This window comes from Puccinia triticina, chromosome 4A (assembly GCF_026914185.1).
Source record: "Puccinia triticina chromosome 4A, complete sequence".
NCBI classification, from domain to species: domain Eukaryota; kingdom Fungi; phylum Basidiomycota; class Pucciniomycetes; order Pucciniales; family Pucciniaceae; genus Puccinia; species Puccinia triticina.
In genome coordinates this window covers 6,831,578-6,844,346 of record NC_070561.1, presented here as the reverse complement: position 1 = coordinate 6,844,346, position 12,769 = coordinate 6,831,578, and the positions used below count along the sequence as shown (strand labels likewise).

At 47.1% G+C, this 12,769-nt stretch overlaps 1 protein-coding gene across 1 annotated transcript; it reads left to right on the top strand.

Moving 5' to 3' along the window:
• Positions 1 to 597: 597 nt before the first annotated feature.
• Positions 598 to 1,156, top strand: PtA15_4A746 (uncharacterized protein; the record flags this gene model as incomplete). Its single annotated transcript, XM_053168661.1, has 5 exons — positions 598 to 614; positions 679 to 756; positions 829 to 846; positions 941 to 1,045; positions 1,138 to 1,156. The coding sequence occupies 5 exons, from the start codon at positions 598 to 600 to the stop codon at positions 1,154 to 1,156; spliced, it is 237 nt and encodes a 78-aa protein (XP_053019848.1).
• Positions 1,157 to 12,769: the final 11,613 nt, after the last annotated feature.

The following is a 12,769-nucleotide window of genomic DNA, read 5'->3' as shown; positions in this document are numbered from 1 at the left end:
GGTACGACATGGGCCTGGGCCTGGGGCTGGGGCTGGACAGCTTGGGCCTGTTCGGGATGAGCCCGCTGGCCAACTACGGCTTGCTTAGTCCCTACGGCTCCTGGGGAATGGGCTTCCCTTATCTCGGGGGCGGGCTGTTCAAGAAGGACGCTTCGGACGCCCAACACCACACTCATGACCACTCGGTTCGTCATCTCTGCTTCTTTCCTCTTTGCCTAGTGCAACTTCTTTGTGGGATGCTAATATTGACACACGCTGCGCACCTTGTGTTTCAGGCCTAATCTCCCGCTATACGATAAACCAACAAAATCCCTTAATTTTCATGTTCTATATGTGTATCATCTTGCCATCTTTGTTGTATCTCCTTAAATCCCGTCTTCTACGCATAATCCTTCTCTAAAAGTACCCATCTTTCTAATCAATTTGCGTCAATTGGAAATGTCTGCATGAAAGAAAAACACACCTTGCAACAAGATTTCCCGAATCTTTTTGTGCCAGCCTCCGTCCCCCTATGCTCTGCTTACAAAACAGAGGGATTGACTTGATTCCGTCCGGGATGCTTCAGATAACGCAAGCAAAGCCGGCGTCATCCATCTGATGAAATCCCTCGCTGCGTACGTCCCTTCGTCTAGGCCTCACCAGCTTCTCTGGCTCACATCTTCTCTCGTCTCTGTGCAGGGAATGGGCGCCCCACAAGATCCGCTGTAACTCCATCTCGCCGGGGTACATGAACACCCTGCTGATCGAGAAATTCGAGTCAGTCTCGCCCCGTTTCTCTTGCTCCTCTTTTGACTTCCAAACTTGCTGACGTTTTTTGTTTCGCGACAGTCCCCTCTTGAAGAAAGTGTGGTTTGAAAGGACTTCAGTAATAGAATCATTTCTTTCCACTTGACGGGCCGATGTTCTCAATTTTTGTCAAAATCTCGCTGCGGTGGTCTAGACCGGTGGGACGAATGAGCCATGTTTCGGGCTTGAGCGGGGCCGCGTTGTATTTGGCCAGCGACGCGTCTTCGTTCACTACGGGCACTGATCTCTTGATCGACGGGTCCGTCCCTTCCCCCTTCCTCCACACACCATCTCCACGTTTTCCCGCAGATTTCACTGACTGACAACCCGTCGTCTTTTTTCTGTCTCAAGTGGCTATTGTACGTGGTAGACTAGAATGTAGGAATCCAGGATCAGGCCCAGAGCCAAACCCAGACCCAGACCCGCAGCAACCCCCGAGGAAGCTCGCGCGGTTAGACCCAGCCCCAGCTGCTAAGACAGGTAAGCCCCTTTCGCAGTCCAGACCTAACCCAGACGCAGAGCTTAATTGTATCGCCACAATAACAGAAGCCAGACGATCAGCCGCAACGCCATTGGTAGAACCTAGAACAGAGAAGCACTCAGCACCAAGAAACTCGTAAGTATGAGAGACTAGATAATGGAAGGCTTATAACAAAGACTGACCTAGAATCGTTCAACCGTAGAACCCTAGCAGAACGATTTGGACCAAAACCTCAAGACAAGCTGCTTGCTGGAATCACGGAAGCTAAAGCATCTTGTAAGCACGTTAGCCAGACATACAGACCAGACCTAGCTACTAGACAGACAAGCTAAGATGCCTGGTTGAACTGCAGCGCAGGAAACCGCAGGAGGACTCTGGCAAGACAAAACGAAGATCATACGATAGCCGCGTTGTATCTTTGTGAGCCCTAACAGAAAAAGAGAAGAAACAAACAGACACTGATGCAGGTGCAGTTGCAGATCTTGTCATTAATGACCCGGCTCCAAGACCGACAACCACCGCTCCATTCTCCCTATCTTCTCCTTAGAAAAACTCAGGCAGATCTCTGTCTGCTTTCAGGTACTTGAATCTTAACAATTAAATAGCTTTAATTTAGATTCAAATCATGTACTTAGCGCATCTGACAAGTAATCAAACATTTCAGTTGCTCCTATCTTTTTAGATTTACAGTCTTGATTTGCTCGAATTTACCTCACCTTTGCAACTGAAAGCATTCAGAGATGGCTGTCACGAGGAACCAAGGCTTTAGCAATAACGCAGACAGAACCCCCTCAGCTTAACCGAACGACGCATACAGTACCAATAAAGATCATGTGAATGTTCCGAAGTTTGACGGCACCAACTTTCCATTATGGGAAAGGAAAATCAAGATGCATCTCTGCCCTAGACGCCTTGAATCCTACCTTGATGAGCCAATGCCAAAAGAGCCAGACAAAAACGAACTCCAAGGGGCCCTAAGGACCTGTAGCATTTTAAGTGAAGCAATTTCAAATGTAATCTTCACTAGTGTCATCAACAACAAGAACGAACAGGACCTGCATGCCATCTGGACTAATATCAAAACAATATACGCTTCAGACTCCTTAGAGCATCTCCACCGCGGGAGCTAAATCAAGGGACTAAACCAAATTTAGCTCCCCAGATCCGATTTAGCTCCTCCACCGGAGGCGCTAAAGGCTACCCTAAAGTAGGAAAACCCATCTGGGGAGCTAAACCAAGACCAGATTTAGGACACTATAGCTCCCCACATAGCTCCTCTGACACACATATCACACAGCCGGAGGCCTGTGATACTCCGCTCCTTCCCGCACACAACCCCTGATATCCCCAACCCCAGACATCCATGTATCAACGGCCGTCCCGGCCGAACCGACTATTGTACACAAAAAAAATATATGAATGGCCGGTACCGGACATTGAGGGGACTCAGCAGTACAGTACCCTCCTTTGATGACCGGTCTGTGCCAGTCATTGAGGGGACTCACCACCTCTCAATGACCGGTACAGACCGGTCATCGGGAGGATGTACAGCTCTTGATGACCATTCTATACCGGTCATCTAGGGGATTCACCACCTCTCAATGACCGGCACAGCTGGCCGGTCCTCGGGAGGACGCACAACTCTCAATGAACGGGCTGTACCGGTCATCAAGAGGACACACATCTCCTCTCAATGACCGGATTGACCAGTCATCGAGTGACTTGCACAGCCATGTCAATGGCCGGTACTGAACGGCCATCAAGAGGACTACATCTCGATGGCCGGTACTAACCGGCCATCAAGAGGACTACATCTTGATGGACAGTACTGACCGGCCATCGAGAGGACTACCTCTCAATGGCCGGTACTGAGCGGCCATCGAGAGGACTACCTCTCAATGGCCGGTACTGAGCGGCCATTGAGAGGACTGCATCTTGATGGCCGGTACTGAGCGGCCATCGAAAGGACTGCAAGTTGATGGCCAGTACTGACTGGCCATTGAAAGGACTGCAAGTCGATGGCTGGTACTGACCGGCCATCGAAAGGACTGCAAGTCAATGGCTGGTACGTCTGAGCGGCCATCGAAAGGACTGCACGTCGATGGCCGGTACTGACTGGCCATCAAGAGGACTACATCTCGATGGCCGGTGCTGACCGGCCATTGAGAGGACTGCATCTCGATCGCCGGTACTGACCGGCCATTGAAAGGACTGCATGTCAATGGCCGGTCAGTACCGGCCATTGAGAGGACTGTATATCGCTGCCATTTGTTGACCAGAAATCGGTATTGCACCTCTTGTGCTGACCGGCCATCGGGGAGTCGGGGGTAGCCGGTTTCACAACCTGGAGGTGCTACTTTGGGAACCTTGCGGTGTGAAAGAGACCTCGGTCAAGAAGCTAAAACTGTGCCGCAGTCGCGCGAGCCTGGGATTTAGTCCCTCAGATAGTTCCTAGCGGTGGAGATGCTCTTATTGTCTGTGTTCCAAGTCTGGAACAAGTGGCTGGATATTCAGTACAATAAAGACATGAATTCCTACATAATCGAAATGGAGGAAAGCTTAGCCAAATTCAGTTCACTAGGCCTAAAGGTTCCCGACGTACTTGTTGGCTTCGGTATTGTCGGAAAAATCACCAAACAACGACCGATGCTCATGCAAGCGCTCTTCGCCGACTTGAAAGCATTGGCCAAACCTAAGGAGATTATAGCCAAACTCCGCGATATTGGCCGCCACAAAACCGCCACAAAGCGCAAGTTTGTCAAGGATCCTGAGCCACCATCCACCGCACTGGCCATAGGACCAAGTCACGGACCAAAAAAGACCTATCCGCCTAAGATTCGCTGCTCTGGCAGAAAGCATAATCCAAAAGCAACCACCCATGTCAAGGCCGACTGCTGGACAATTCACCCAACCTCTCGGCCACCAGGCAAGCCTCTTGTAGACCAGGAAAGACCCCAGAAGAAGCCGCGCAAGTCATATCACACAACGGCTGACAAGGACGTTGAAGATGAAGAGGAAACTTACCACACCCACATAGCAAAACCCTCTTTCACATACAATGTAATGACCCCCGGTATGCCATTAACAACAATTTTAGATTCTGGAGTGAGCAATCACATGCTCAACTCCCTGAGCTACTTTGTCGCAACCACCCCGGTACATATTGCCATTGTCACGGGAAGCAGTAAATCTGAATTGACAGCGGTTGCTTGTGGCACTGCGAAGCTTCATCTCCCCTCGGGACAAGTCCTCACCCTCACTGAAGCCTTAAATGTCCCGAAGCTAACAAGGAACCTAGTATCCATGATGCAGCTCCTCCACCACAAAGCATCAATACACGAAGTGAACGGAGTCTTCAAGGTAAAAATTGATGATGCAAAGTCCTTCAGAGTCAACGTCGCAAACGATCTTCTGGAAATTACAGATGTCTCCTCCACACCAGAGCCAGTCACAGGCCTCATCACCACGCCCGCGGTTAACTTCTCCACTTCCAAATGTGGCACAATCGGCTCGGCCACGCCAGCTCCGGCCGTATAGCGCAAGCTATTCCCGACAAAATAAATCTGGAGAAGACGCACGCGTGCCAGGCATGCATGCAAGGCAAATTGAAACGCCTGCCATGCAAAGGCTCCTTCAAGGCTGCTGATGCACCCCTGAGCGTCGTGCACGCTGATCTTGTCAGCCCAATCTCTCCGCCAACAAACGGCGAAGCCAGGTACTTTATTACTCTTGTCAACAGCCATATTAAAAGAGAAGAGCCAAGCCACTCAAGCCATCATTGACTTCCGGACGTTCTTTGAAAAACAAACTGGTTCAACCTTAAAGAAACTAATCTCCAACGGCGGCGGGGAATTCGTGAACGGTACATTAAGCAAATACTTGAAGGCCTATGGAATACAACACAATGTGGCCCAGCATATACTCCTCAGAACAACGGGATGGCCAAGCGGGCAAACCGCTGTGGTAGACGGAAAAGTGGAAAAATAAAAAGTTTTTTCTATGCCACATAATTACTCATACTAGGCCTCAAGATAACATCAAATGGACCCCAGAAATGGATTTTACGGCCAATTTTACCCCTAGTCACCACTGGAAGCGTCACTGGAGCCCCTCTGGTTTGGAACCTACACTTCCTTGGACACGGGACACCCATCACACGTTCAACATACCCAGTCACCAGCCTGTCACAAGCCTCAAGTCAAAGATCACAGTATCATGCTTATACACATCACAGGATACAAGCACAAATCTTCCCATCAGACTATAGTCATCACATAGTATCAAGTACTCTTCTATTTCCATATTATGATGTCATCACGCACTGATTCTGCAGCCTCAGACTCCATTTATGCACCCCCTGCATCCACCTGTCAACTCATGCAGCCTACTGTCACTTTAAGCAGCCTTCATGCGGCCCTACTGCATTCTTATGACATCATTTATGTACCCCTGACACAGTATGACATCATTTGTATCTACTCTCACCAGCTAAAATCCCTCACCCTGTTGTCCAGATGGGCTAAAACCCTAACCCACAAGCCCTCTGGGGCTCCACTTCTGTCTATATAAGGAGCTCTCTCCTCCCCAGTTGTCAGCTTCTCAGCTCAGTACTCACCAGTTATTTACATACCACCCTTCACACTTACCATCACCACCACACATCACTACATCCCGTATATTTGCAAATAACTACTGAACTCACTCTCAAAATCTCACATACCTGTCATTGAACAACTTCATCTGGAACTAGACCAGACCTATCACTTGATTAAAACCTGCCAAGCATAGCTTGGTGGGTCTTGTTGACTGATAGCATAGAAGGGCAGAGTTTGCACCTCCATCATCCCCTTCTTCATTCAGCAAAAGGGTTTCACAAACACTTTTGAGTCTTACACCGCACCATCATCGACATGGCACAATGCCTGTTGATGCAGGCAAACTTCGCCCCAGAATGGTGGGCTGAGGCAGTGTGAACTGCAACAGCCACTACCAATTGCCTGCCGTCCCTTGGGAAGAACAAAACCTGCCCACTGGAATTGATGTTCAAACTAAAGCCCAACATCACCTTCTTACCTCCCTTTGGCTGCCGCGTGTGGATCGTCAAGCCAAAACAAAAGTGCAACTCCAAATTTGGCTCTATATCCTGGGAAGGGATTCTGTTGGGATACGAGAACAACTACTTGTCTTATAAAGTCTATCAGATGGAAGAAAAAGCGATCATCACAGCAAAACATGTCCATTTTGATGAGACAACCTTTCCGGAATGCCCAACGCTACACAAAAGTCACTTACATGCCGAGCAAAATCGCATGCCGAACTTTAAATCAGACAGCCCACTACCGTTTGACAAGGAGGAGACAATCCCTCTCCTCGAAGACCAACCTGAAAATGAATCTGACGCTCAGCTCAAGGAAGAGGCCAACAACATGTCCAGGATCATCCGCAACCTCCGGTCCGCCAGCCCGCAGGACCCCACAGCTCCTGCATCTGCGGTCATCGGCCACCCTCCCGACACCCAGATGCTAAACGCTCCTGCGGGGCAACAGTTTGAATGGACAACCACCCCTCCGCCTAAGGAAATCACAAGCGGGATAGACCAGCACAATATTGGATCAGGAAAAAGGACTCGTCAAGCGTTTCTAATTCAGATCAAAGTCAACCCAAAGAACCACAAGCAAGCCATGGGCGGGAAGGATCGACTCAGCTGGAGCCAGGCGGAGAAGAAGGAAATCGCCAACATGCTGAAGCATCAAGTCTGGAACATTCGCCAGAGGCTTGCCTCCGACAAGCCCATCCCCTCAACCTGGGCATACAGAAGAAAGCTAGGACCATTGAACGAAGTCATTGAGTTCAAGGCCCGCATCTGCGCACAGGGTTTCCGGCAAATCCACGGCAGGCACTTCAACATCATCTACGCCCCAACTGGCAAGGCCGCGTCACTCCGCCTCCTCATCTCGTTTGCAGTCAACAATGGAATCATGATTCACCAGTTGGACATCAGGAGTGCATTCCTGACTTGCCCCCTCAAGGAGACGGTAACTCTCCTGCCACCTCAAGGATATGATTGCCCACCCAACTCGGTCCTTCACCTAAACAAGGCCATTTACGGCCTTCGTCAAGCGCCGTTGGTCTGGTATAAACAACTCACGGCCTATCTCAAAACTCTCGGCTTTCAGATTTTGACTTCTGATCCCTGTGTCTTCTGGAGACGCGAAGAGATCGGTCGACCAGAAACCTGGCTATTTGCACACGTCGACGATATCGTCATCATCAGCAAGCAACCCGAAATTTTCAAGCGGGAAATGGAGAAAGAGTTCTAGATCAAGTGCCCAGGAGAAGCAGAATTTCTCCTGGGGATGAACATCAACCGCTTCAAAGATGGCCTCCAAATAAATCAGACTCAATACGTGGAGCAAAAACTCGCCGAATTTGGTCTAGCGGACAAACATCCAGCCTCCTGCCCTCTCAACCCTCAAGAACGCCTGTCAAAGGTGACGGGTCAGGAAATTGACGCCTTCAGCAAACTGGGGGTTAACTACCGCGGCTTAGTAGGGTCACTCAATTACCTTAGCATCCTCACGAGACCGGATATCTCGTTTGCAGTGAGTCAACTCTTGCAGTACTTGGACAACCCAGGGATCAGGCAGTACCAAGCTGCTGTTCAAGTTTTTTGGTATCTCTTGGGGACCCGGAATGTTGGGCTCACATTCAAGCGCTCCAGCAACTCTAAGCTAAAAGCTTACTCGGACGCCGACTGGGGCAATTGCCTGGACACCAGGCGTTCAACCACCGGTTTTGTCATCACCGCAGGCACTCATCTCATCAACTGGAAATCCAGTCAACAGCCAACCGTTTCTCTCTCAACCGCCAAGGCGGAATACAAGGCGCTGTTGGACCTTGGGCGCGACCTGGCTTGGTTTGCGAGTCTCATTAAGGAAACCGGAATTCTAGATGCGGTCAAGCCCATTGAGGTCGAACTGGACAACAAGGGAGCAATCAATGCTGAAACTAAGCCCAACTGTGAGCAGGTGGACTTGATCCACAATGTTGACCAAATATATGAATGTTTTGACCTGATTTTTCTACCTCTGTGTATACCCATACCCTGTACATTACTCTGATGCATGTTTTTGTATTTTTTTGGGTCAGCCCAAGTACACTCCAAAAAAATCCCAAAAGCACTCCACAAGTGAGTGGATGGAGTGCGCACCCCAATGATTGTTGGAGTACAGAGTAGAATACTCCAAGTTGGCTGGAGTGCAGAACCGGGGACTCAAGAGTCTTTGGAGTGCACAACCAAGAACTGCAGTGGCCAGCAAATGTAATGAGTGCCGGTGAGTCCCACTCCATAAAATTAGAGTGCATATCCCCAACACTCCATTCATGATATTTCTCCTCCCTGAAAGGGGAGTGCAGAGCTCTCCAGCCAGAGCTGGAGTGCATATGGGGTTCAAGTTGAACCCCAGTCAAGCAGGGTATACTATGTACACACCCTGTCTGGCCCACCCCACTGGATGCCCGCTGACACCTCTTGATCACCGGTACACCACGGGGGCAAAAGAAAAAAATCATGATTGGAGTGGAATCTCCTCTTGATGACTGGTCCATGCCGGTCATTGAGGGGACTCACACCTCTCGATGACCGGTGTGTACAGGTCATTGAGAAGAGTGATTCCCCCCGATGACCAGTACAGACCGGGATGGAGAAGATTCACACCTCCTCTCAATGACTGGCCCGTTCTGGTCATCAAGGGGAGTCACACCTCTCGATGACCAGTGTGTACAGGTCATCGAGAGGAGTGATTCCCCCCGATGACCGGTACAGACCGGCATCAAGGAGATTCACACCTCCTCTCAATGAATGGTCTGTGCCGGTCATTGAGGGGACTCACACCTCTCAATGACCAGTGTGTACAGGTCATCAAGAGGAGTGATTCCCCCCGATGACCGGTACAGACCAGTCATCAACCGGACGTGTTACTCCTCTCTCCCCTTGATGTCCGTCCTGGTCATTGAGAGGAGTAACACCTCCCCTTGATGACCAGTCTGTACCGGTCATTGAGGGGACTTCCACCTCTTGATGACCGGTCTACACGGGTCATCAAGAGGAGTACATAACACCTCCCCTTGATGATCATTAGCCTGTGCTGGTCATCTAGGGGACTTGCACCTCTCGATGACCGGTAAATACAGGTCATTGAGGTGAAAAATTCCTCTCGATGACCGGTCCGTACCAGCCATCAAGGGGAGTAACATCTCCTCTCGATTACCGGTCTGTGCCAGTCATCGAGGGGATCCTCATGTCCTCTCACCAGGAAAAAACAATGATCACTTGTCTGCAAGTGACATAGCAAAGTACAAAGGGGCCTTTGTAATTTTTCATGTCACTTGTAGGCAAGTGATCATTGTTTTTTCCTGGTGTCTCGATGACCGGTACAGACTGGTCATTGAGGGGGGAGCACTACACCTCGGTCATTGAGTGGGGTATGTACTCCACTCAATGGCCATCGAGCGGCATTAAACCCCAGTACGCCGCTTGATGGCCTGTCATCGAGTGGCGTGCACAGGACCCGATGACTGGTCATCACTATTGGAGTACACACCCCAGTTGATGGCCGGCCATTGGTTGGTATGCATACTCCGCTCGATTGCCGTTCATTGAGCGGAGTGTGGTATATAACTCCACCTGGTGGGGTTGAAGAGATATTCAATCAAGGAGCGTATGTAAGCCACTCCGAGGAGGTGCGAGGCGTAATGCCCCCTGTTGATCCCCCTTGTCACACAAACGTACGGCCGTACGTTGGTGTGACATACACCAATTCAAGTCAAAAGCTTCAAAACCAAAACAAGCCAAAAAATCAATTCAAAAAGGAATTAAATAATTCTATTTTTACAATAGAAAGAAGTCTGAAGAGGAAAACAATAGTAACACAACTTGGGAACACAGAAATTCCCAAATTCCAGGCTAATCAACAGCAGTTCAGGCTCAAACTTTGGAGCAATGTCAATTGTCAGTCAGATATATTATTTTTTTCTTTATTTAAAATTATTTCTTGAATCAGGCAAAAAAAAAATGATGCAGTAAACCATAAAAAATGTGAAAAAATGTGATCCTTCTCAAAAGACAGTTTTTTATAAACTTGGCATCTAATTCACTACACAACAACTCACGGATTCAGAATTCACGCCTTGAGTATCTTGAAAATTGTTAATCCTCATTCTGAATTGAATCAATCCATATTTTTTTTCTGAAAGATCCATGTGCAGTGGAAGTTGGAATTCAGGGTGATTCAACATGCCTCAATTCACTTGTGCATGGCTTGCCCTTAAATCCCCACCAAAAAAAGAAAAATTGGAGAATTTGCGTCAGGGAGCCAGTTACGGCAAACAAAAAGAATCAGGAACTATATTCCAAGGTGGCTGCACCACCCACTTCCAAGGGTGTAAATGTTATATGTTGCCATTTCAAGAATCAACCAGCAAATGGTAGAGCCACTCCACCTCATACCCAAAGCCCATTTCTGCTAATAAATCAGAAGAGAAATCTCACATCCCTGATAATTTTAAATGAACTGAATTAGGGATTGGCAATACATGCATTTATCATTCTCAAATGGAACTTAACTATGAAATTTTCAAACGGCCTGCTTCAATTTAAACACAGAAAAATTGGAATTTGAAATCAACTTGCATGTCAACTCCCTCTTCTACCCAACATATAAATCAATCACAACCAGATTTTTGAGTCTTGTACAAATTCTTTCCTTAAATCCAAGTGAACATCATGACTTGATGCGTAAATATTAGTCTTCTTCTTATAGTTTTCCAGAGACACATCATGCTAAATGTTGATTCAACCGTTGAAAATCTCAAAAATGGTGTACTAGATCACTTCTGGGAGGTTTCTTTTGACTATGAATCACAGGTTGTTTGTTTCCATGCGTTTTTTGTCACGTTTTCATTAACCATATTTTCATCCTTGATAAGTGTTGCCTAATTGTATCTAAGCCTTGTGATTTTTTGCTACAATTTGTTCATGTAGCAGCTAACCTTGAAGAATCAGACAACCAACTTCCAACCAAAAAAAAAATCATGGGGATACCGTGTTAACCAAGCTGATCTTTTATTCTTCTTGAATTCCTTTGAGGAATAAAGAATGTCTGCTAGTTGAAACCTGATGGTAAGATTTCCGCTTGTATCATTTACAATTTTTCTTGCTACCAAGCTCCTGAGAAACCTTGTAATCTTTGCTCTTGTTTTGGGTAAGCTCCTTCACATGTTGAATTTATCAAGGTTTGGATTTCGGCCAAAGAAAACTCCAGCTGAGGCTCTTGGAATTCTAGCAGAGCTGATTGCTTGCGGGCCATTGACACTACATGTCAAGCAGAACCAATATAGCATCTGCAGGTGGGACAACTGGCATGGAAAATGATGCACATTCAATTAATAGCAAATATTTCAAAACACTACTCCCCACATTGTTCCTGAAACAATCAAAGGGAACCAATCTAGAATATGATGATTCAATATAAAATTATCCCAGTGGCAGAGAGCCATAGAAATTTGAGTAAGAATAACATGTTGAGATTGAAATTGATACCCACAATTGTCCACTCATCATGTCAAGCAGACCCAACCTGGGAAATGCATGCGTACTGGAAAACTGGCACAGAGAGTAATGAAGATTCAGTCTAAAAGAACTGTTAGAGAGGAATTTAATTTTAGAGAAAATACACCAAAAATTTGTTGGATGAAATGTCACTCGCATGTCACATGTTACACAAACGGATGCGGAATTCTCTCAGAACCTCCGAGAACTTCTACTCACTCAGAGAGAATCAGAACCGACTCAGATCCACACGGCAACCAGACCTACAACAGCTCAAAGCGCAACGTACCGACACAAGCCTAAACCAACACCGAATCCAAGGGAGCTGTTGTTCAGGGGGAGAAGGATAGGTATTTGCTTTCTTAAACAATCAACCGCGGTATTTGTCAACTCAGTTCTTTTTTTACATTTATTTTTTCACAGTTTCACTATCTCTCATTTCATCTCGCCTTCTCATATAGTCTGCTCAGATTGTTATCATCACAACCTAGGTAAAATACTCAAAGTCTTATTGTTTTCTTTTCTCATGAAGATCTTTATTAATTGTTTTGTTTTCTTAGTTTTACTGCTACTGGTTTTATCAAGTGTTTGCAATCAATAAGATCTCCCAAAACTACAAAATTCACTGTTAAATATTTAATACATCCAAACATTTTCAAATTTACTACCAAATCTTTTTGTTCAGATTGAAATTCATTTTGAACAATAGATAAATCAGGAATTTTGCCAAAGAGTTTCTCTTTTCCAAGCTCACATATCAAGTTTATCTACAGGTTTATTTCTTATGAAATGACTCTCTGTAAGCTTCAAGGATTTATCTTGAGCGTCTTCTAAACCTCAGAAGGGTGAATCTCACTCTTTCACAAGAATTTGAGGAATATCTCCTGGACATT